Raw genomic sequence first — 25,092 nt, forward strand, 5'->3', positions numbered from 1 at the left:
AGCAGGAGCTTCGATTCTTAATCTCGAGACCCAGACCTCGGGAGAGTTCGCCGCTTATCTGATGGAGTGAGATTGGAGTGTAGCAGCTCAGAACATGCCCCAATGAAGAAGGTAAAAATAGCTTTGGAATTATAGCTTTCAAAGTCCAATTTCCATGCAGAGAAACTAACAATGCATTGTCGTTGACGCAAGGAAAATTTAAGGTTGGCGAGAGAAAAAGATCGAAAGCGGGTACCGACGGAACTTTCACCGATGTGGCAATGGGACGTTTTTGATATTGAACTACGGAATACCTTTTTACGAGAATAACATCTACATTATTTAACTTGAAGTCATTGAATAGTAAAATGTCGGTGAGAAGCATGTAATGTATCACACAGTACTTATTATAAGCCCCTTAACGGGGTATATATATAGCCTCGAAGTTAGAACCTATAGATAGCATTATTATTGGGTTGTCTCATCTCACCTGTACATCAATGAAGCGTCAGATAACGCTAGCCAAGAAAAGCTAGGAAATATCAGACCCCAGAGAGGAATATATGACTCAAGAGTGCATAGTACCTGTCAAGTTGTGGCCCTGCTCCATGGCAATAACTACTAGCGTGCCAATCGGTAGATCATGGATACATGTCTTATATTAAAATTCCTTCTACCGGAAGATATCATTGAAAGGACTCTCACATTTACATATTTGCAAAAAAATAACTTAAAGTTCTAGAAAAAAAACCAAAGCATTGTAAATCCGAAAGGGGTCGCTAGAGGGTATTTAACAAGGCAAAACATCAAGACTATCTAGATTGAGGAACTGGGGCTGGGGCTGGCACCTGGAGCGAAGCGAGCTTGACAGCAACCTTGGGGAAATACTGGGCCACAAAGCCCTCCGTGTAGTAACTATGCGCAGAACTGTGGTCCCCGACCAAGTTGTGTGCCAGCTCATGGCACAGAATCACCCACCAATATACAATAGCATCAGCGCGATCTGGGCTGGCACTCTTGAGTAGTTCCTGCTCCTGCAAAGACTGGAAGTAAAAGTAGTTGCAGAAAATACTACCCGCGCGGTTAAATGCGATCGTCTTGCCGCCGGGGTCATAGAAGATGGATAGGCTGTCAGCCCGCATAGAGAAGATCGTGCCACAGTCAAGGAGGATCGAAGCAAAGATGTTAAATCCTACGCGATTTTTGGCGAGGAAGGCAGATCGCTCGGTGACTGATTTCGTGAAGAGGACGTTCACGCCACTGCTAGGTAGCGTGGCAACGAATTCCAGGTCGTGGCTTGGGCGTTCGTCACAGTAGGACTTGCTTTCCTGAATTTGGTTTGTCTCTGGGCGACTGTACACATCGGAGGATCCGTGAGGTCGGCACGCTTGGACGGCCGAGAGAAGCTCGGAGTTTAATCGGTGCGGAGAATTGGAATTAACTGGTTGCTCTGGGCGTTTCCCCTGAGTCTGGGGGTCATTGGGGGAATAAGGCGGCGGTGGGGGCGTGGAAGACTCGGGAAGCAGAGACCGGGATTGTTCTTCAGTGCCAGACTTTCCACCATTAAAGTTAAACCGTTTTGCCAGATTTACAAACATGCTTCCTTTGGGCCTCGACGGCATTGGCATTGGCTCTGGGGGAACGGCATGTGCTTCTTCTGACAGGCTCTTGTTTTTCGGCGACTCGGGGAAAACGCCAGGCATCGAATTCTGCGCCTGTTCTTCGGCCCTCTCTTCCTCGGCTCGCTGAGAGTCACGCTGGGCTTGACCCGCCGCCCAGGCAGCTTCTTTCTCCTGCAAGATACGCCTCTCTTCCTCGAACTGTCTTTGGCGCTTATCTTCCGCGATCCGAGCTTCTTGGGCTTTTTGCCTTAGAATACGTTCCACGTTGTAACCTCGAGCCCGGAGTTCTAAGAGCTCGGTCTTCAGCAGCATTTCCAATGTGAGGATTGAGTGCAGCTTCGGTCGCTTCAAAATCAAATGTGCCAAGGACTGGCTGATCTCATACAGGTCGTATCGATCAGGGCAGATGCACAAGACCAAGCCCGCCGTCTGCTGTGCGACAATTGCATTTCGCTTCTGTGTGTGCGACACCCGGCGTCCCTTCAGCGATCTCGTAAGACTGATCGAGGTTACAACCTGGACTTTGAAGGATTTCTCTAACCATCGTGCCCCATGTAAAACAGAGTCTGCAGGCTGATCGTGCAAGAAAAGCCGCGCACGTTCCAGGATCAACTTCTCTAGTTTGTATGCAGATGTTTGGTCGCAGGCGATGCTGCCAAACCGTGTTTGTTGTTCAACAAGACCGCTCAAGGATATAGCCCCAAGAGCAGCGTAGAAATCCTCTAATGTCTCTTCTTGCGGGGCGGCAAAGATGTGTTCTTTGAAAAGGTTGAAACTCTGGAAATCGTCTACTACGACAATATCCCTGGCTGAGGCGAGACTCCATTCTTTGATGTCCATACTGTCCTCATCGTCATGGAATTCCTTCATGTATGGCTTTTCTTTGTTATCATGATTTGACGAAGTAGGCGGGATGTCTCGACTGGCGAGAAGGAATTTTGCTCTCCGCATCTCAACGAAAAGGTCCTTATCCTTCTTCAGCGCCGCGAATTGCTCCGCGAGAGTCCTAAGAAGCATGAGGTATTTCTCCGAACTTTGGAATGAGGCAGATATGCGAGCGGGCTCTTTGACCAGCATGCGTGCAATCTCAATCTTAGTTGGTTCTCTTTTTGAGCCGATGGCCATCAGGAAGAGATTCGCCTCCGGGCCGAAATTGACAAAGTCAAAGATGTCTCTGTAATCTTCTCCGTCTCCAAGATAGCACACCCTAGGGGCCACAAGCCGGTGTTTGACTCCCTTTTCTGATTGATCGCGGATCGGAATTGGGATGATGGGAGTTTGGCTAATGCGGTTTATATCCTGTTGCTTCAGATCGGATACCCTGCCTGCTAGATATTTAAACACAATCCGCGCATCCCTCTGGGTAGTCGGGGGCTGCTTCTCGAGAACATGAAGACAGTCCGTCATGGGAGGATGAGGCTTGACTCCCAGCCTGGAGGCATGGGAGTGCAGACTCTTTCTGAGAAGCTTGAACCCGAACAAGGCAGCACCTTCATCGGTAAAGCACTTCTTCGGGGTGCATAAGCTATCAGAGCCTTCAATGGGAAGGAATGGCACTGTCACCGCACTGATATCGAACGAGGCATACCCATTTGTGTAATATTCGCCGATGAAATATGACAGAGCCTTGCTTGATAGACTATCTTTCTCGTTGCTTCCAGCTGACATGAGCATTACCAGCTCAGCGGCTGATGGGTAACTCTGAAGTCCCATCATCGTGAGGAATTTACCCTCATTGCTGCTGTTGTTATAAATGCCCGGCCACTCGATGATTGGTAGCCCGAGAGCTCGGAGTGCATCCTTCGGCTCATAAAGCTCGGAAATTTTGTACCGTTTGCCATCAGTGCCACTCCCACTTTCGGCAGTACAAATGCTCGTCCCCTTGAGTCTCTGGATATCGTTAGCGGGGATGTCCTCTTGTACAGAGGCGAGGTATCGGATGAGATCAACGTGGTTCCATTTCCTGGACGTAGGACCTTTCACATCAGTAGAGGTTGGAGTATTGATCAAACGGTCAAAGATCACACCAAGTTCCACGGTTTTGCGAACCCCAAGTTGGACCAAGATTTTCTCTTTGACGCCATTCAGGCCATGAACCACAGGCAGATCGTCAAAAAGGCGCACGGAAGCAAAATATGTCTGCACAGGCTGCTTCATTCCGAATTTGGTGGGGATCACAGTTTGGGGTTGAAGCATTGCGATGATACTTTGCTTTGAGGGTTGACTTAGAATTTCCCACTGCTTTGACAAAACAGGCAATATCTGGCCCGAAAAGGTTGCCGACTGCGTGATATCTTGATCTACTGAGAAGATATTGCGGTTTCCGCAATTGCTGACGATCCACCTAAGCCAAGGAACGATTTGCAGCTCGACCCAGCCAAGTGCCTCCATTTCATGCTTGCCCAAAGATTTGGTGAACTTGAAAGGTACCACGCTGGGTGGAACCGGCAGTTCTGCGGGAATGCGCTGAGGGTTCAAAAAAGTGGTGATGTCTGCAAAGATAATTAAACGAGTTGGAACCCCCTCTTTGTCCTCGTCGTTTGCCACCGCTACGCGTAGTAGACTTTGGACCGAAGACCCATCAAGTTGGCCAGCGACTGCTTTACGGCCAAGCCATGAAATGAATTCAAGGACTTGGTTAGGTCGCAAAGTATTAGATTCTAACTCGCGCTTGATGTCTGATACTGTGATTTCCGTGACTAACCCGAAATCTGTAAGCCTTTTGACAAAATCTTTAGAACCTTGCACAAACTCTTCGGGCAAAGCAGGAATTGAGTCCATGAAGCTGAGATCTTTGGGTGCGATGCGCGTCTGATGACTGGGGATGACACCGCAGGTAGAGAGGACCTCAATAGAGGCGTTCTTGTTGCACATCCAAAATGCATCTTCGATTGTCTGTCCCAAAATAGAAGATGGGGTAGATTCACGGAATACAAATTGGTTTGCAGTATGAATAGCCTCTGGGAGTACATCCACAATGTCTTCTTTCCGAATCTTAGATGAGCGCGATGGTCCAACTCTGGAGGCAAGTTTAGATTTCATCGTAGCCATCTCTGCGGACCAAGCGATTCGACAAACAATACCAACTGCCCGCAACATCTCGAGATTCCATTTGCTGATGTAACGAGTGTTTAAATCTATGCTCTCTCGCTCCACAGTAGGAATGACAGATGGAGCAGAGACATGGGCATTCAAGCCGGTCGTCTGCTGTGTTGGGAAACCAATAAAGACTCTTCCACCTTTCGAGGGTAAGATCGATGAAAGAACCTCTGACTGCGACGAGGACCTTCCCGTCGCCATGTTGGTATCGTAAGAAGGAGTCAGGATTGCGAGAGTCGCCTTCTTGGGTGGAGGTTTCCGTGTGGCTCGTTCCAATTCTTTGCTCAGATCTCTACTGATCGATGGTACGAGAGATGCCGTGTTGATATGCAGAAATACTGATGCTGAGAGCATAGTATTCATGCTACCTGAGTCTTCTTGGCGCTCAGGTTCCGGGTTCTGGCCGATAGATTGTTTCTCAGGTGTAGCCTGCGTAAACTTGGAGAAGAAGCTCCTCAGTGAACTGGTTGTATCTCGAAGATTATCAAGGCGGAACAAGCTTGCATTGGGATTCCATTCCACAATTCGCATCCATGAAGCGTCGACCTGCGCAATTTCTCGAGTGACATTGACAATTTTCATCAAACCTTCCGCAGTTCTAGTGTCAATGTCTCTCGGAATCGGGACATCGACACTGGGAGCCGTTTTTTTTGATAGCCCCAGCAGTTTCCAATCATCCAACCAAAGTTCGATCTCTTGCAATGAGACAAATGTCAGACTGCTCGCCAGAAATTGACAGAGCTGCAGCAACGACGGGACTGGGGAGGAATCGTTGCGGTAATCCAAAACAAAAGTTGTGTCTTGACTTGCGACTTCACCGAGGTCCAGTCGGCGGGTAAACAACGCATTCCCCTTCCAGTAGAAGGCCATAGCTTGGCTACCAGAAGACACAAAGGGCTCCTCGCAGTCATCGAAAACACTATAAAAGCCCACACCAAATGCGCCGATCTTCGTTTCATCTGGATTCCCGTCTGCGATCCGCTTCAATCTTGCCCAATCCTTTTCACTGAATGGAGCGCCGTTATTTGAGATCAGAACACGTCGAAGAGTGTGGTTGGTGATGGTATGTTTCAGATGTGCGGTGGGATCATTTGACGAAGGTGATGGTATTGTGGTCGATGGAAGGGTCTCAAACTTGATCGTTACCTTCGTTGCAGAGGCATCGGCGGCATTTTGAATCATTTCTCGAAGGACCGTCCTGTTTACAACAACAAGTAGGTTAATATATAGATCTCAAGATAGAAATGTATCTAGCTCTTACCATTTCCCAGAATATCGAGCAAGCACTTTCGAAATCAATCCTCTTGTATCGACCGTCACAGCTTCCTCGTCGGCCCCAGACCCCATGGTCCGCGCCTTCAACGCGTTGAAGTCCACCTTCGTAGCCATCTTGCCGTGTATGTAGTCTTATATCTGGTTATGTCCAAGCCGTTTATCTCAACCAGGTAGAAAGTTCATCCACACCTCCGTACGAAAGCAGATGAATGACAAACAAGATCGAGTTGTCTAGGCTGTCGTGAAGATTATGGGCTCGGGGGCACTGTTCGCAAAGATTGTGAGATGACTATGCAGCCCGAGAAAGCAAAATTTGATATAACGCTGAGTAGGGTTTAAATTCCGGTAAAAGCAAAAAAGAAATACACAACAAAGAAAGATTATTCGGTGAGAGGAGGCCGAATAGTTTGGGGGGGGATTGCGGAGTTTACGGGCTTATCTTATCGGGTGTATAATTGCCGCTACTCTCCGCCTTTGTCCCGAGCATCGTGTGTACATGTATTCATAGGAGAAGCCCCGGACCCGCTTCTCGTCCAGTACGCAATCTCCCCTATCGCATGACGCCTGAAGCTTGTCTAGGTAATTGTTTGGATGTGGGCTTAATATCATCAATCGTTCTCAACTGACAGGATGGGTGTTGACCCTCTGTCCCCAATTGCGCCTGTGCGCCTCAGGGCGCTCCTCCTTCCCATCGGCAAGATCAAGCGCTCGCGCTTCTTGAGCTTCGCTGCTCGACTACAAGCTGAAAATGTAGTTCGACTAGGGGACATTAGTCCCGATGCGCGGCCAAACAGAAGTATGCCCTACTCATGATTACGAGAAGCTTGTAGATATTGCTACCATATATACTAACGTGCTGCCTTGTTTAGACATGTTCTCACCGCTGGCATTTCCCACCGGATTGATTCTTTACGACCTCTCCTTCTCGGTCCCTCCGACCTCGCATCTCGAATTATTTCCCTTTGAGCTATACAGAGAGCCACTAGTGATCATTGCGATCGCAGATGGGTCCGAATTGCCCGAGAGCACCGGCGGCGAGCAGAATCACCCCACTCCGGAGGGACTGGATCAATTATTGAAAGAACTTGATGGGGTGAAGGAGAGGAATCCACGTGCTTTGGTAAACCAACTTTTGGTCTTTGATCACCATGGCTTGGATAAGATCACGAATGGACCGGATAATGTCCTCTGGGTTCCTCCGCCCCAGGCCTCCAAGGCCACGACAATGAAGACAGTCCTCTGCGATATTACGTCGGTTTTGCTCTCCGAAATGGATGAGTTTGCAAAGACCATTCAAAGCATACCCTCAATCGAGTCGCCTAAAGCATCTTCATGGGGCCCGCACCGGAACCCAGAACTACGGCCACGGCCAGTAGATCGACTTTTGAATCGTATGACTCTGCCCGCACAGCTACCATCTAGCCCGAACGGAACACGGGATGGTACTCCAATAAGCTCCAACGCCAGCTCCCCAGCTCCTAGCGATCATGAGACTCCTACAACGTTTGATGAGATCACTCGGGCAATTCACCTATCCAGTCGTACAAACTCGGGCAGATCACCTTCAATATCATCCCCAAAGGAGCATAGCCGCGACCGGATGTCTGTCAGTGGCATGAGTGCTACTGACAGAACTAAGAACCGGATCAAGGGTCGTGCTGGGGTGATCATTGGAACTCTTTTCCTGCAGGCGGGAAGATGGCCAGATGCTCTCAAGGAACTGACCGAAGCGGTCAATAATGCCCGAGCAAGCAGCGACTACATCTGGCACGCTAAAGCACTCGAAACCATTCTTCTTTGCCTGCTGATGCTTGGGTGGGCAGGCATGGATTTCCAGGTATGTGAATGGCTAACAACGCCATCAAATACCCTCGGTACTTGTGCCAGATCACTTACTTGCTTACTAGATTCCATCAGTCCTGTACCCTGTTGCGGACAAATCTTCCAAACCTTCCCGCGACTCAACAACCCCTAGTAGCGCTGGGAATAGGATTATTTCTCTACACAATCTGGCCAATCTCTTGCCAGACCTCTCAAACAACATCCTAAATCTCTACACCCGCGCCGCAAATATCACAGACGAACCTCTTCCGCAGCTGGTGTTTTCGGAGACGGTGATTCGCTTAGCGCGGCTGATGGTGTCTGCTCGCGTGCGTGATGGAGCTTTGGATGACAATGCTTTGAAGCACATCGTGATGAATGAACAATTGGTTCCATTGCTCCAGCTGGAGCTTCCTCGGGGGACTGTTTTGCTCCGAAAGTCCGAGATTGCCAACTTCTTATACCGGGCTCTGCCGCTTGCCCCTGGTGGGAGTCTACCTGCAACTGACGCTGTTCCCATCATCGTAGGCGTTGTTGCTGTTCTTAATATTCTTGACCTGCCCAGAAAGAAAGCATTCATTCTGCGTGAGCTTCTTTCTGTAATGGTACCAAGTCTAGTGCAAGCACGCAAAATTGGTGCTGCGGAGGTTGGCATTCATCCTGCTGCGGGGCTGGCGTCTCTCGGCGATACCTCATTTGATGTCAATTCTCTAGACACAGGCCCTGGCAATATGGAGTCAAGTGTGCGTCTCCTTCTTGCGACCATTGGAGAAATCTACGGAGTTCAACCTTCATCGTTCTCCGAATGGGAGAAGAGACAAAGCCAATCATCTGGGGTGAGCGAGGCTCGGGAAGGCACTGAATATGATTCGGTTGCTAGTATTGCCGAGCGGGCATTCCGACATGTAGTACTTGATCGTTACGGTGACTTGAACTTGAAAATTGATGTCTTGAAAGCATGCATCAACTGCTGCGAAGCGCTACCAGATTTTAATGGAGTTCTCCGTTTCACAGTTGAGCTTTTGCAGACTATTCGGGGGGATATGATGCTGGGTGAAGGATACAAGTCCCCGCCGTATCTACCGCAAGATGAACAAGTCCGTCTTTTGAACAATATTAAGCGCACCGTGGGCGCCAGCACCAGGCTAGGTATTTCTGATATGGTCGCAGAGTACTGGGATGACTTCCTAGTACGTGATGTCCAGCTATTGTCACTCCCAGATCCCAAAAGGCCTGTTCGGCGGTCCAAAACGGAACTGGATGCGGTTACCACAAGTTCGGACAAGGCGAAAAAGGATCCGTTCTTGTACAACCCCTTCGCCAAGCCTACTAGCAAAGCATTGGAAATGCTCACTGTGGCTGATGAACCTGCATCGTTCCAAGTAACTTTGCAAAACCCATACGAATTTGAGATCGAGATTGAACATTTACGCCTAGAGAGCAGTGGTGTATCATTTGATGCAGTGGCAGAAAACTTTGCCATCGCACCCCTCTCTGTGCAGGATATCACTGTTCTCGGCGTCGCTCACGGGGAAGGCAACCTTCAGATCACAGGATGTATCGTGAAAGTGCGACACTGTCGAACGCGAAGATTCCCCATCTTCAAGACATTCTGGAAACCTGAGCCTGATGTCAAAATTAAGCGAACAGGTTTGGGGGCAAAGAAGCCTCTTACAGAGCGCCCGCTTTCCTGGGCCTCAACGACCTCAAAAGATGGCAAGGTTGATGTCAAGAAAGGTCCTGAAACATCAACTTATGAAGTCAAGGTCATCGCCAAACAACCGTCACTTGTCATTGAATCTATGTCTCTATCGCAGTCGGCGATGATGGTACTTGAAGGCGAAGTTAAAACCTTCACTGTTACACTTCAAAATGCCTCTTCGTGCCCCGTGGACTTTGTCTTATTCACCTTCCAAGATTCAACCACCAGACAGTTACAGTCTGCACTGAGTAACAAGGATCTATTGCCGGTCGAGATCTATGAGCTGGAGCTCAAACTAGCAACCAAGCCCGCTTTACGATGGCGCCGCCAGGGCCAGGACCCCAGTGATTGTTCGATTGTAGCGGGCCAGAAGGCAACATTCACCGTTGATGTTCTCGGAAAGCCTGGTTTGCAGGACACAACAGTCCAGATTGACTACTCCTGTGTTGGGGCAACCCCGGGTGAATTGCCCGATATATTCTACACCCGGCAATTGTTTGTACCGTTAACAGTCACGGTCAATGCGAGTGTGGAGGTCGCCCGGTGTGACATCCTTCCGTTTACCGGTGACTTTGCCTGGAAGAACCATATTGAACCCCCCGTCGACTCGATACAAAAGCCGGATGCGCTACTTTCCACCACTGAAAACGACCCCTTCTCGCAAATTCTCGGGCGTCTCGGTAACGGGGTTTATGGACCTGATCACTGTGTCGTTTTGCTTGACCTGCGCAACGCCTGGCCAAGTCCTCTGTCGGTGTGGTTGCGCGTAAGTGAACACATAATGGCAACCCTTCCACCGAAGGAGACGGGCAAGGATTCTCCTGAGGGCAAGTACTCTGTCGATGGGGAGCTCCAGCCCGGCCAGGTTTCTCGGTTTATTCTGGTTTTGCCTCGCGTCTACTTGGATAATCCACATGCCTCTATCCCCGTCGTCAACACCGGTACTCGGAGACAATTCGTCGTCAGCGCCAACAAATTATCCTTTGAAGCCGAGGCGGCCTCGCGCGAAGCCTTCTGGTTCCGGGAAGAGCTCCTCAAGAGAGTTGTCGGAGGCTGGAAGGAGTCTGCCACAGGCCGCGAGGGATCCATTGACCTTCGAAACGTCCGATTGAACAACCGTATGGTCGAAGCCATGCGCCTCGAAGACGTCGAAATGAAATTCTCTCTGACCTTGCCATCATCTTCACCCGAGACGTCTGACGCAGTGGAACAAACGGGCCGCTCACGCTTCCGCGTCAAGACAGACGACCTCCTTACCTTACATGTCACCGTCCACAACCGCTCCTCCCGCCCCATCCACCCCCTCCTCCGTCTTCAACCCAGCCTCCGCCACCAGCCAAATAACATCGCCCTAGATCTAACCCGTCGACTTGTGTGGACCGGAATGCTGCAACAAGCACTCCCCATCCTACCTAGCGGCGAGTCCACCAATGCCTCCATCGGCGTCACGGTTCTCTGCCGCGGCGAATACGAGTTTGGCGCCAGCGTTGAGGAAGCCCGACTTCTGCGTCCGTCTTTCGATGATGGTGAAGACGATGATTCTGCTCCCCGCTACAACGAGGATGGTATCATGGATACTTTTGGTGCGGATGTCGTGCGGCGGCGTCGCATTTGGCATGCAAAGGAATCGTGTATTATCCATGCAAGTGATGCATGATCTTGGTGTTGGGCTCTTCTGATTTGGTCTGTCATTTCAAGAGCATAGACATCCATCTGTCCTAGCTTCTATTTTCTTGTCTTTAGCTTAATTCGATCATGACCATGTAGCATACCCCCCTGTACAAATCTCTGATACAAAGTTTTGCCACTGAATTACAAATATAAGGATGATGTCCAAGGTTCTGATTTGACCAATGCGGGTAGATGCATGTTCGCCACTTTCTATTGGTCCAGAGTATGCTCCACTATCCCCCGGGTTTCCTAAGGTTCAAATGTAATGTCCGTGGGGTAAAAGTAGTAGGGATATAGCAGAGTGTATACATACTACTTTTCACGAAATAGTATTGTTTAGAATTAGTCATACTGATAACATCTAGATACGGGAATCCTAGATAACCCTAGAACTTACTAGATAAGGATAGGAGCCCTCTTCATATCACCTCTGCGGGGCTCTTTATGTAACATGGCAATCGCGGGCTTTTCCCCGCACTTTACTTAAATAGCCCCCATTTCCTTGGGAAATTCATCTTTGACCTCTCTCTCTCTCTCTACTCGCAATCATGGCCCATCTCGTTACGTTAACCTATAAAGGCGATCACAACAAGCCTGATACCATCCATGAAACCCAAAACTTCGTCGACAATGAACTGGTCAGTTCCAAAACAACCAAATGGATCGAGGTCCACGACCCCGCAACAAACAATGTGGTCTCACGAGTCCCCGAAACAACCCTCGACGAGTGCAAAGCCGCAGTGATCTCAGCCCAGAATGCATTCCCCGCTTGGCGAGACACCAGCATCATGAAGCGACAGGAAATGATGTTCAAACTGACCCACCTGGTCCGCGAGAACATGGATTCCCTAGCAATTTCCATCGTCACCGAACAAGGCAAGACCTTCGCTGACGCAAAGGGCGATGTCCTCCGCGGCTTGCAAGTCTGTGAAACAGCCTGCGGAATCACCACCCAGCTTCCCGGTGAGGTTCTCGAGGTAGCGAAGGATATGGAAACCCGTTCCTACCGTCTCCCCCTCGGAGTCGTCGCGGCTATCTGTCCATTCAACTTCCCCGCCATGATCCCTCTCTGGAGTCTCCCCATTGCCATTGTCACGGGTAACTGCTTGATTCTGAAGCCAACCGAGCGCGCCCCCGGTGCCACTATGATCATCGCGGAACTCTGCAAGAAAGCCGGCTTCCCACCTGGTGTTGTCAACGTCATCCATGGTTCCAAGCCGGCTGTTGAATTTATCTTGGACGCGCCGGAGATCAAGGCTATCTCCTTTGTCGGATCGAATAAGGTTGGCGAATATATTTATGAACGTGGCACCGCAAACGGGAAGCGTGTGCAGGCGAATCTGGGAGCTAAGAATCACGCGGCTCTGCTGCCGGATAGTAATAAGAAGCATGCTTTGAGCGCCCTCGCTGGTGCGGCGTTCGGAGCGGCTGGTCAGCGTTGCATGGCGCTCAGCGTTTTGATCACAGTTGGTAAGGCCCGCGAATGGCTTCCTGAATTGATTGAGAATGCCAAGGAATATCAGGCTGGAAGTGGGTTCAATGCCCGCTCTGATCTGGGTCCATTGATCACACCCCAGAGCCGGGATCGCTGTGTGGATCTCATCTCGAGTGCGGAGAAGGAGGGTGCTACTATCGCCTTGGACGGTCGGGACCAGAAGCCTGAGGGCTTCCCTAACGGAAACTGGGTAAGAAAGTCGCTATGTTTACTTCAACTCCCATGAACCACCCTGCTAACACGTCAATTCAATAGGTCGGTCCGACCATTATCACCGGAGTGAAACCCGAAATGAGATGTTACAAAGAGGAGATCTTCGGCCCTGTCTTGCTTTGCGTTGAAGCCAATACCATCAACAGCGCAATTGACTTGATCAACAGCAACGAATGGGGCAACGGCGCAGTCATCTTCACCCAGTCTGGATCTAGCGCAACACACTTCCAGAAGCGCGTAGAGTCCGGACAGGTTGGAATCAACGTTCCCATCCCCGTCCCCCTTCCCATGTTCTCTTTCACCGGCAACAAGCGAAGCGTGGCTGGAACGGGACTGCTTAACTTCTATGGCAAGGACGGTATCCGATTCTATACACAGTGGAAGACTGTCACGTCGCTTTGGAGAACTGAAGATGCTACTGAGCTTGAGAAGCCGACCTCGATGACTTGATTGGTCATGATCACTTGCATATGGCGGACTCGGAAAACATATCTCGGGATTAGGGTGGATCCTTGATAGGCGTAAACATGTCTTGGGCATTTTAGATCATTGCATGAATAAGGGTTTACTGGCAGAAGCTTGCGATGTAATATACCAAAATTGACTAAGATATGTAGGATATGTTTAGGTGTAGGTACATTCATGGATACTGTATTGATATTAACTGATTCAATTACCCTGCTCGGGTGCCTCCCTGATAGCTTCTTGAGGTCAGGTCCCACAAATAATATGTTTGGATGTCATTTTGGATGTCATTTTGGATGTTTTTTCCCTCACTGATATAGCCAGAAGGAGTGTAGATAGATCTTTGACCGTCGACATTAGGATGAATTGTTGAGAAGTCTTGAGCTCGCGACAGAAGAGCAAGAAGTTCCTCATGGTTATTACGATCATCAAAATATGCGGAATGATTATGGCCGGATCAAGTTGGCTTCAATCTGACAGAGGAATCGCCAGTTTTTACGTCGTTTGGTAGGAGCAAATCTGGGATATTGAGTCTGGAATCCCAGCAGCTCAAGTTCCACCTGGACCGTACGTGCTTGCAGGTAGGAAGACTTGGAAGCGATGGAGAATCTACAGCTACTCCAGTGCAACATTACAAATTTGAAGACTGGAGGCTTTATTTACTAGAAATTGTTGGATGATCGCATCTGTCATTGTTTGCCAGGCATCAAGGTATAAATGCCTGGCTTTTTTCTAGATTGAATAACAATGATTCGTCTTTCTCTCCCTCCCTTCGTCGGTAGCCAGAAGGAAATGTCACTGCAATAACGGTCGAGCTCTTGTCTTCTTTCTGTCTCCATACCAATATCGCTCTTAGTTGGTATTCTATATCCCCTCATCTGACATTGAGCGTGATATGATTGGATTTTCAAAATGAAACTAAAACCCTTAGTTCCTTGGCATCTGCACACAGCCGCCCTGTGAGACGACAAAAGCTAAGCGTCGTCGTTATATTATCAACTGTGCCCTGCAATCATGTTTAGCGATCTACCCGCGGAAATACATTATCTAATTGCGCGCTATCTCAAGAGCAAAGATCTTTATCCCCTGGTATGCTCATCACGTCGACTGCACGCCGTATTCAAACGAAGCCTTTACACCGATGTGACTCTGAACGGACGGCAGGCTAAGGACCGAGCAGTCAACATCTTCCTATACGCCGTGACCCGAACCCCGAGGCTGGCTAGCTTTGTTCGGTCCCTGATGGTGAAGGGCTGGGATCCCAGAAGCTCCAATAGAAAGAATCAGCACAGAGTTGAATTTGACAGCAATCTTGTACGCAAACTAGTCTGTGAGAGGACGGGATATTCCGACGAAGAGAGATCTAATTGGTTGAAAGATCTCGAACGGGACAACGAAGATGCATGGCTGGCTCTGCTTATTCTGCAGTTGAGGGGATTGCGGAAACTCGGGCTCATCTGGCCGTACGGCTCATACTATGTTTTGGTTATGTTGCAAAAAGCTGCTATTGGTTCGGAACCGATATTTCCTCATCTCGAGGAAGCGTATGTAGCTTATGCGGATACAGAGGGCTCCTTCTCATCACATTACATGGACGCATTCTTTAAAATCCCGTCAATGCGCAAAGTTAGCTGCTTTATGTTGGGCGAGAATGAGGATGGCGATGATGAAGAGTATATGCCTGGATCAGATGACCCAAGATTTCCGATGCAAGAAATCATCTCGCCACGCTGCTCGAATATAACCGACATCGACCTCGAAGAAAGCAATGCTGCGGAGGGGATGCGGGAATTGGTTCAGGCCTGCAGAGCACTGAAATCATTCCGTATTACCCATGGTGGAGGACAAGTCTCCTATGATATCTATCAGCCGCGGAAAATTTACGAATCGCTTTCGCTCCACAAGTCAACGCTGGAGTCTATTTGGGTCGAGCCTAATGATGCTGAAGATTATGATGATGAATGGATGGGATCTTTTGTTGATTTTACCGCTTTGAAGGTTATTTGTGCTTTCTTTTGCAATCTTGTGGGAAATGATGAGGGATATGATGAGATGCGAAAACTCCGGGATGTTCTTCCGTTCTCGTTAGAGATCTTATATGTTTCTGTCGAGTACGATGAAACTTTCAATATCGCTATTGATCAGTTGGCAGAATTGACTGCCTCAGAGAGCTTCCCTAAATTAGCTACGATACATCTTGAATTTCATGGTCTCAAGATACCGGAGAATGTTGCGAGGTTTGAATGTTTGGAACAAAGGTGTCAAGAGGCTGGTGTTTTGTGTTTTTCTCACATCTCAAAGTGGACAGAGGAGGAGAAGCAAACGATGGGATTATGGCCCGATAACGAAGCCTACTTGCTTGGGTATCGTAATTGGGAATGAATCAAACAACACCTGGGTACAGAAGTCACTGGACCACCTTTTTCTCATCCAATTGGCCATTACGGAATTCTATTCTCGCTCTATCGCCATATCTTTCGATGATATATGATGAGTAGACATACCATCTATATTATATATAACCACAGCACCGCACTATATCAATGAAGGGAGAGTCATTCATGGGGAGTGCCGACTATTGATACTAAAAATCTTGAAGAGTAAGAGTGATATAGACAAAGGAATATAATTCGCAATGTGAAGTGGTAGCACAAATTTGGATATGATATGTTTGATAAAAAGGAACTACCGTGATTTTTTAGACCTTGGTCAAGTACCATTTTATTCTTCCTCTCTCCAACAGCCCGGCCGGGCTAGCTCAATCGGTAGAGCGTAAGACTCTTAATCTTAAGGCTGCGGGTTCGACCCCCGCGTTCGGCTATTCCTAAAAACCAAACCTGAGATTTCTTTTTTGCTTTGAATTTTTTTGCATGGGACGGATTTTTAAGGTCCACTTAGGGCTCGGGTGAAACTTTGAAATCTTGGCGGCTTACATAATAATGAGTATATAATCAATCAACCTTCCGAGGTTCAAGGTTGCATCCATGTTTGCAGTCACACCTGGCTTTAAGATTTTAATCTATTGACGCGTATGGAGTAATCCGTAGTAGATTATGTTTTAACATGTAACCAAATAATTTACATGTAAGCCTCAGTGGGGGTGATATGGAGAAAAGAATGAGCTAGGCGGCAAGTGGGGTCTGGATCTCCATTTCAATTCACTTTCTGGGCTGACAACCTACGTCGACCCCTTATTTTGACTCAACTTAGGCAATACCCCCCAAGCGCAAACCCAGTCAAATGTTACAACCCTCCCAGTCGAGCTGGCATTTTATATCTGTATTTTTCTGCAGCTATCAGAGTTGCCAGCATTCAGATTAGCATATCGCGACTTATACTAAGTCTCGCTTGATACATGCTCGGATCGGTACTTCAAGAGCATTCGCTTTCTTGCGACAAACGATGGCATTCGTAATCTAGAAGATATCACGAAGGTTGAAATTGCCCGCGAACGAGTTCAGGAGGTGTGGATGATACCAACCGTCTTCGAGGGTAGCGATTGACGACACAAAAGGACATTACAGGAATGCCATCAAAAAGCTGCGAAATGTTGCAGTGTAATGAGCTGGAAGCTCGTTTGGCCATATATCGAACTATGGTCACCGACAGTCGCTCTCTCCTTACATCGGAAACATCATTGTGCCAGCCAGCAATGTGGTGGTATTTACGTTGATTAATTGATGGAAATTCTAATGCGGATATAAGAGATGGCTAAAACCGACTCGACATTCACTTCCTGTTCCTTCTCACCCCGGAAGCGGCGCTGTCTCGCCATGTTGTACAACATTAGCCATAGACGAGTGGCGCAAAGCCATCATCATGAGCGTCTGCCCCCCCCCCAAAAATAGAGGTATTATGACCCATCCAACAAAGCTATACCACATAGTAAAGGTTTTCCATCCCCATTGCCCGCCGAACTCCTCATAATCAAATCATAATCGAATAGAATATGTCAAATACCGGAGCCATATACCCCGGTCGGTTACAGTACTAAAACCCCGGATCGGATACAAGGTAAATTTACCTTGGATCTCCACAAACGTTGGTTCCATACAACCGAACAAAGTGCAAGTGATTTAGTCTATTTATACTCGCGCGTTCATACTGTTTTATTGCTAGTCAGAGAGTTCCAATATACTCAGTTCATACCATACATTTCCATACAGTCAGATTTCTGTCAGAAGATTCCAAATCTATGGAGTATGAGTGCTTCATCACGTGCCATGGAGCTGCATACAGATATACAATGCCAAGCTCTCGTAGCGTATTCCGAGTGCGGGTTGAAGCTAGCCTTCCGCATAGCCTAACCGGACCCGAACCCAACCCGGACCCAACCCGTTAGGCTGGGTCCCTAATTAGGTTATAAATAAATGTATCTAGGTATCCCGACTACATAATTTATATAATCCCTTATTATAATTTTAGGTTTTCCTCTTATATACTACCTTTATTCTGAGTCTTATGGATGCGATAAAATTTAAAGATTATTAGAGTGTAAATTTAAGGTAGGAAGGTACTAATTTAGCTAACTAGGCTCGTTAGAAATTATTATTTATGCTTCCGTCCTAGTAAAAATGTATTCCCTTCGCTGCCCTACAAAAGGGGGCTTTGCAGGAGCTTTGCGCTTACTAACAAGGGTGCTTCGCAGGGGAGTGTTGCGACAATAAGGCCTCCAACGATTTGCAGGAACCTATTCCCCCTTCGTGGTGTCAGGGACCAGCATTCGAGTATTCCAAGAGTATTCGAATAAACACAGCCTCCAATTCAAGTGAGATGGTTGAATGCGATCACCGGATTCCCCTCCATTAGTTCAACTATGGTCAGGCAATACCCCCGGGATCAGACCTACCAGGCATAAACATAAGAAGGTGAAGCTCGAATATACGAATCATTGGCTTGAGTAAATCTAGTGATGCGGTAGGTGTTGTTCCCTGCGTATTCAAATTCATCGCTCTCTGGCCCGTTACATCGTCGGTAGTAGTAGTAGCTAGCCTAAGCTACACTAAAGATGCTCCTAACAGGACAGGGTTTGGTTATAATCGACGCATTGACTGTGGGAGAGACGGCACATTCCGATGGTTGATACAAACGGAGGTGGAATGTATGCCTTCCACCTTCATGGGAGACCCCAACCGTGCTGGAATGCTTCCTATTTGTAGTCCGTGACCCGACAGCTACTTATATAGGCCTCGTTAATGTAGTCCCCCACTTGTGCGACTTAATACATACTTTAATCACCGTTTTCACATCGGGTCACCACGAAACGGGAGTAACAACCCTCTCCCTTTAAGCACCACTCTTCACCAAAACTTTATTTACCATGAAGTGGTATTCACTGCTGCTGGTTCTCTGCACTGCTTCGATTGCCAATTCCGTCAAATTATGTCCTCTCCTGGGCCCGAGCTGGCCTGCTCCCACAGGATTATCCACCGACCCAACTGTTAGATCGGCTCTCCAAAATGTTACCACGACGATCCAGCAAGCTATCAGTGCTGGAAATCTGTCATCGAATTCAATTTCCTTGCAAATCTTCGAGGCAAATGACCCTAGTGCACTGCTTACCCTGTCGCACACTTCCGCCGAGATTGACACCACCATTGGTGTGAGCCAGGTCGACGAGAACACTATATTCCGCATTGGTAGCACATCTAAGCTCTTTACTATGCTTTTGCTCCTGATTGAAAACGGGTTCTCCTACCTGCAGGATCCAATTGCAGAGTACATTCCCGAGTTGCGCCAGGCCGCCGTTGACATTTTCCGGAATTCCACGAAATGGGAGGACGGAATTGACTTTACTAAGTGGAATGAAGTGACCATTGGAGAATTGGCTAGTCATTTGGCTGGAATCGCGCGAGACTGTGAGTGATCCTAGTTGTCCCTTGTTAGGGTTCCCTTGCGGCGACGCCCTATGAACAGTGCAACTGACAGAATACCTAGATGCTGTCCTTGACCTTACGGCGCAAGCTCCGATGGTCGAACAATTGGGATTTCCTGCGTTGCCAGAATCCCAAGTTCCAACCTGTGGTGTATCTACTCCATGCAACAGGAAGCGTATGTTCGCCCGGAATATCCCTATCTGGGTTGACCCGTATTAATATGATCCTATATATTAGAGTTTTTCAAGGGGCTGGTGCAGAGCCGCCCTATTTTCCCCACATCATCAACGCCGGTCTACTCCAATGCCGCCTTTCAGATCCTCGGATATGCTATAGAGGCGATCACTGGTAAAGATTTCGAGGATGTTCTTACATATGAGCTCCTGAAACCACTGAATCTCAGCCGCACCTTTTACAATACGCCCGATATCTCATTAGGTGTTGTTCCCACTTCAGGAGGCCAGAAATATTGGAATTTTCCAATGGGTGACGAGACTCCGTGAGTATCTTGACTGTAATCCATATTGGTCACAAAAGCTCATACATCTCCAGTGCCGGAGGAATTTACTCATCTGCAAAGGACATGGCCGCCTTTGGACGGGCCATTCTTAACAGCACTCTTGTCCCCACAGACATTACAAGACGCTGGATGAAGCCCGCCGCTCATACGGCATCCCTAGGTTATGATGTTGGGGCACCATGGGAGATTTTTTCAATTGGCAAGCAGCGCCCAATAGACCTCTACACCAAAGCAGGAGACATTGGCGTCTACTCGTCGGTGCTCGCTTTGTCTGTAGACCACGGCGTCGGCTTCACAATCCTCAATGCCGGTAACAACACTCATTTCTCGGCTGCACTAGCCTCGGATCTCATTTCAGCAATTTTGATCCCTGCTCTCGAGCAAAGCGCTAAAAACCAAGCACACCAGCGCTTTGCGGGAACATATTCTCTGGGCAGTAGTAACTCCTCAATTACCATTGCCACAGACAATGGGCCTGGGTTGGTTGTTACGAATTGGATCAACAACTCCTCCAATATGCTCAATGCATTCATGGCCCTAAATGGTATCAGTGACCCCTCGCAGCTCAGCGTTCGCCTGTACCCCACCGGCCTCGAGAGTCCAGGGCGGATCTCCTTCAGGGCTGTGGTTCCACCGGCTCTGCCATCTGGAATTGGGCCCTTTACTTCGTCCTGCATTACATGGGTGACCATCGACTCAAATGTGTATGGTAATGTGGGTATTGATGAGTTTGTGTTCAACCTGGATCAGAACGGTAATGCAGTGAGCATCTCCCCTCGGGCGCTGCACACAACTCTTCAAAAGTCTTGACTTGGGGTAATCGTAATAAAATAGAATATTAGGTTCATTCCTGCGCATGAAATGGGCAAGATCAAAAAATTCCCCCTTTATCGTTCTCCCCTTCACTCAACCTTAAATTGTGCCTTCGGTGCCCTAGAACCTTCAGCTGACCCGTGATTACCCTTGTCGCGATTCTTTGTTAGAATGGGCACTAACATTTTACATCGACCGCCAAAACTAGTGGACTTTAATTCCATGAATTTCTCAACCTAGAGTATTCTTGCATGTTCTCCCTTTGTGCATTCAACCCTATGCAAGATATGTTTCTTTTCCACATCTAACCGAATACATACGACCATGGCGTGTGGAAAACAGGGCTTCCAGTCCGCTCAGCCGTACTTAAGCCATGTATTCTACGCGGTCAATATTAAATGCACCCTCAGCACCAAATCGGCACCCCAGCGTGAGTGTGGATGATATGGGTGGGAAGGCTGGAGACTGGGTGAGAGGTGAGAACGAGGTGGCAATTCTCACCGAAGCTCTGGCTTTGCTCAGAATACTAAAATGAAGTCCTTATGGACGGGGTACGATGGATGTAGTTCAGATCCACGTGAATCTGGGGCTTTGGAAACCTTCATGATTATGTCTTGCTTATGCCTCGAAGGTAAGACATCAAGTTAACTAATTACACCCCTCGATCTGCAAGGGACCCTTCAATTTCCCCATCATCTGACTCGCTTCTCCTACTCTGCTGCCGGACACCAATCGTAGTGGCCCTCCGCGTTGTTTCCCCACCACGATGGGAATGGGTGCGAGACTCCACCAGCCCCGAAAACAGCGAATGAGAGGATGAATAGAACCGTCAGACTAGCGCCATCAAAGGCTCCTGCAATCAGATAGGAATAGTCCCTGAAGATCCGCGGCCGGTAGTTTCGGAGATAAAACTGAACGTAGAAACCAGCAAGGATCCAGGTGAAGAGGACACAGGTCTGGCTTTGGTTGTAGGGGATATAACCGGCGTATTGGATGAATTGCGGTAGATTGATTTCTGACGTATCAAAGTTTCCAATTTTGGGCACGAACTAAAAGTACCCGGCGTCAGCTTCATTTAGAACAAGAAAGGGCGAGGATACTTACTCGATGGAAGACGGCGTGAACCATCACAGCACCGGCACCGGCGATTATACCAAGGGGTACAGCCCCATATGGGGTACCGATCTTATAGATGTAAGGAGCCAGAGCCCATGATGCGGCATTGGTGTTGAAAGATTGTATAGTTGCACCACTCCAGGAGGAGTTTCCATCACCCTCGACAAGAAGATCTCGATTGCCCGATACAATAGAGATCATAATGGCGTAGTTGATGAAGCCACCAAGAATTGTGCCATAGATTTGTGTCAGGAACATGATTCGCGGAGGGATTTTGACTAAAAGAGAATTTTCAAAAATAAACATCGGGTTCTAATTAAAGGATGAGGGAGGTACTCACGATATTCGCCCATCTTTAGATCATTGGAAAGATTAACAGCATTGTTAATGACGTTATGCGACCATGCAGCAAAGTACATGTTACCGATTGGGCGTCCAGGAAGGATGAGACCAGCCAGCATTTTGGACAAATTGTTGGTAGCAATACCATTACCGAAGCGAGAATAGATGATGGTACTCTGTAGCACGGTCATAATCAGCATCGTTCTAGGAAGATTATTATCGGGAATCCTGTACTCACAAAGGGTGAGATAATGCATCCCAGCGCGAGTGAGACCACGTATTCCCAAGCTGACAAGGTGATGTTCTCTTTTGTGACGACAATTATACCCAGGATAAAGCTGCCAACGAGCACAGTGATATACCACCACCATGGAGCCTCTTTATAGTTCTTGGCCATATGCTCATGGTGTATATCATCGTACCTACCTTCTCTCGCGCTTTTATAGGCCTTCCAGATATCCTTGCCCCAAAATAGAGCGCAGTGAACGATCAGGGCACCAATCGCTGCGTTGGCCATAAACATTGCGAATGCAAACGTTCCAGTGAGTTTGGGTAGCCCATGTTCGACCAGGGCGGCTTCGCTAAGGACACCGCCGGGGAAGACCTCGTCCAAAGGGTATGTGGTGCCATTGCTCATGAGCATTCTCGTCGACATAAATGGAAGCGATTTCGCATTCCAGGCATTGCCATAATATATCCCCATCATAGCAATAAAACAAGTGGCAATCCCTAAAGCCTGATGAATTTGTAGTTTGAGAGGGAGGGAGGTTTGGAAAGATGTGAGCTGCTTCTGTTAGAGACATGCTAGATCAATAGGTGGGTATAGAGGGCATTTTCTCACATATTGCCAATCGAACGACAGCGTGAATAGGCCAATGCCCTGGTTGTTGGTGGCTCCACCGAAGACATTATTTAGTACGTTGGCGGTTTCACCAGTGGCCTTTTGTGCAGCCAGGCACTATAAATACGAAGTCAGTCACTTCTGTTCAGATCAAATCCCGATAACCGAAGAGAGTCAGAACACATTGAAATAGACAAACCACATACCGGAATAGAAACAGAGTTTAGCCACGGGAAGATATAGGCAGGAATGGTCTCGTATAGCGCCATGCCACTGAATGCATACCAAAAGTATCTAAGAGGCTTCGAGTTTTTAACTGTCTGCCAATGAAGTCCCTGGAGCGTCTTGACAGTAGGCAAAGTACTCCAGTAGACGGCCTCGGTGTGCCAGACAGCGATAGGACGCATAATACCACAGATACCGTAGCCAAATAGACCGATAGAGATAACACTCAATATCACAGTCGCCGGTCTCAAGGGAAGGTTGTAGAATAGATCCTGTGCTGCGAATACCGTCGCGCTAGTAGCAGCATTTGAGGCTGACGTAGCAGTAATTGAACAGATTGCGTGCTCTTTCAGACCCCATTCCCCCTGATTGAAAACCTTCATCGCCTTGATCCAAAAGGGTAGTTTTCCCTCGCCATTTTTCGCCCTCCAGCGAGCTTCAAATTTGTCGCCGCGGGGAAGGAATTTAGCCCAGGCATTGCCAAGGAAGTAGGAGATGAGCACGATGAAGGTTCCCTGAATTGTAACCATGGTCGGTTTGAACTATGGATTAAGTCGTTAGTGTCTGTGCAGGAAATGGATGGATTGAAAGTACCTGATAAATCTGGTACATCACAGCCTGGAAACATGCGAGGCCAGACGAAAGGAATATACTTCGAAGGGTTAAAACACTGTCATGGTCGTCTCGCAGAGGCAGCAGATGGAGAGCTGCATCTGCACCGGTGACGATGATCGCGCCCGGTTGGTCATCGAGGCCATCGTCACCGAGTCCACGCTCATCTTTTGTAGCAAGCACAGTAACACCAGTCTTTTCACCGATGGCTTCCTGACTAGCGACAGAGATGTCACTGGTCTTTACGGGCGACTCGGACATACTGATATATCATGTATATGATTATCTGTTCCAAGGACGCTGAGGTATGGCCATAAATATGGTTGCGCGTGTTTGTTCCTAGGTCCTACCGGCCTCTTATACCCCAATATAGGAGAAATTGCGTTCTTATCGGACCACTGGCGCAAATATCCCCATGGTACCATGCATCCCTAAAATGAGCCACAGGCTTTGAAACGATACAACCCTCTTTCGCCTCACAGCTCAATTATTTAATTGAATCCTGATATTTTTTGAGAACCTCCCGCTTAGTCCCGATGATAACATTTTCCCTAAGATGACAACATGCCAACCCTAGAAAGCTCGGACCCTTGGCCAACATCCGTATGAGATCGCAATTGGTTTCAATTTATTCTTGTGTTTCCCCAGGCCGCGGGGTTGTAGTTACCACCTGAGATAGTATCGCCCTCGAATCAGAATCTTATCATATCGAGTGAGATGCGTTGTGTGTATGGACAGAGCTTTTGGAGGCGTTTTTGAGATAAGCTATGTCCTCGGCTGATTATGCCAATTTGTTGGCGCTGACTTGTGCGTTCTTTCTTTAGCCAATGTATGCCATTTTGATACTATTTGGTCAGCTGGTAGGCACTTGGCAGGCGGAATTCCGACGGACCCCCTAAGATAACGTCGACTCCCCCGAGGTAGGGTAGTAGTTTTCTACTCTTTTTTTTTTTCGGACATTCCGTGGGGTATTTGAACCGAGATGAGATGTTCCTTCTGCTTTTTAAATTAGACTTCTTGGCTAGGCTCGACGCACTTGATAAAGCGCAAAGTATAGTATATTTCAAAAGAAGTGGGGAAATGGGCATCCGCTGTTTTTCCTCCCTGCTTGAAGTTTTATAAATTAAAGTGATCAAATCAATAGAAGGGCCGTGGAAATATTTATCACTCACTGGTGAAATTACGGCGAAGCTTAGAGGGAAAAATCTCCGATTATCATGGAAGAGACAGAGAATATTGGAAGATATTTGGCAGGAAGCAGCACATGGCAAATAGACTATTACGAGTTTGCCAGTTCGCCCGTCCAAATTGTGGCAGTATAATTTGTGAGCGTTTTATACCCCCGAATATACCAATATCGATAGTCAAATCTTAGTGCGCGTGTCCTTGAAGCTTGTCATGCGGG

The 25,092-nt window shown here is 48.1% G+C and overlaps 6 protein-coding genes across 6 annotated transcripts; 4 read left to right on the forward strand and 2 right to left on the reverse strand.

Annotated features, from left to right (window-relative positions):
* Positions 1–791: 791 nt before the first annotated feature.
* On the reverse strand, positions 792–6,089 carry N7447_005165 (histidine kinase-like ATPase domain-containing protein; the record flags this gene model as incomplete). Its single annotated transcript, XM_057229427.1, has 2 exons — positions 792–5,898; positions 5,962–6,089. 2 exons carry the CDS (start codon positions 6,087–6,089, stop codon positions 792–794), a joined length of 5,235 nt encoding a protein of 1,744 aa, XP_057084517.1.
* A 516-nt stretch (positions 6,090–6,605) lies between these two features.
* N7447_005166 (TRAPPII-specific subunit TRS120) lies at positions 6,606–11,155 on the forward strand (the record flags this gene model as incomplete). Its single annotated transcript, XM_057229428.1, has 3 exons — positions 6,606–6,771; positions 6,845–7,812; positions 7,883–11,155. 3 exons carry the CDS (start codon positions 6,606–6,608, stop codon positions 11,153–11,155), a joined length of 4,407 nt encoding a protein of 1,468 aa, XP_057084518.1.
* A 562-nt stretch (positions 11,156–11,717) lies between these two features.
* On the forward strand, positions 11,718–13,327 carry N7447_005167 (CoA-acylating methylmalonate-semialdehyde dehydrogenase; the record flags this gene model as incomplete). The annotated part of the gene is made up of 2 exons (XM_057229429.1): positions 11,718–12,854; positions 12,920–13,327. The coding sequence occupies 2 exons, from the start codon at positions 11,718–11,720 to the stop codon at positions 13,325–13,327; spliced, it is 1,545 nt and encodes a 514-aa protein (XP_057084519.1).
* A 1,029-nt stretch (positions 13,328–14,356) lies between these two features.
* Positions 14,357–15,724, forward strand: N7447_005168 (uncharacterized protein; the record flags this gene model as incomplete). The annotated part of the gene is made up of 1 exon (XM_057229430.1): positions 14,357–15,724. The coding sequence occupies one exon, from the start codon at positions 14,357–14,359 to the stop codon at positions 15,722–15,724; it is 1,368 nt and encodes a 455-aa protein (XP_057084520.1).
* Positions 15,725–18,662: 2,938 nt separating this feature from the next.
* N7447_005169 (serine hydrolase domain-containing protein) lies at positions 18,663–20,548 on the forward strand (the record flags this gene model as incomplete). The annotated part of the gene is made up of 4 exons (XM_057229431.1): positions 18,663–19,200; positions 19,280–19,393; positions 19,456–19,717; positions 19,771–20,548. The coding sequence occupies 4 exons, from the start codon at positions 18,663–18,665 to the stop codon at positions 20,546–20,548; spliced, it is 1,692 nt and encodes a 563-aa protein (XP_057084521.1).
* A 713-nt stretch (positions 20,549–21,261) lies between these two features.
* Positions 21,262–23,948, reverse strand: N7447_005170 (OPT family oligopeptide transporter; the record flags this gene model as incomplete). Its single annotated transcript, XM_057229432.1, has 7 exons — positions 21,262–21,600; positions 21,656–21,945; positions 22,008–22,185; positions 22,248–22,793; positions 22,851–22,967; positions 23,057–23,617; positions 23,670–23,948. The coding sequence occupies 7 exons, from the start codon at positions 23,946–23,948 to the stop codon at positions 21,262–21,264; spliced, it is 2,310 nt and encodes a 769-aa protein (XP_057084522.1).
* Positions 23,949–25,092: the final 1,144 nt, after the last annotated feature.

Source organism: Penicillium robsamsonii (assembly GCF_028829455.1).
Source record: "Penicillium robsamsonii strain IBT 29466 chromosome Unknown utg000003l_segment0_segment0, whole genome shotgun sequence".
Lineage (NCBI taxonomy): Eukaryota > Fungi > Ascomycota > Eurotiomycetes > Eurotiales > Aspergillaceae > Penicillium > Penicillium robsamsonii.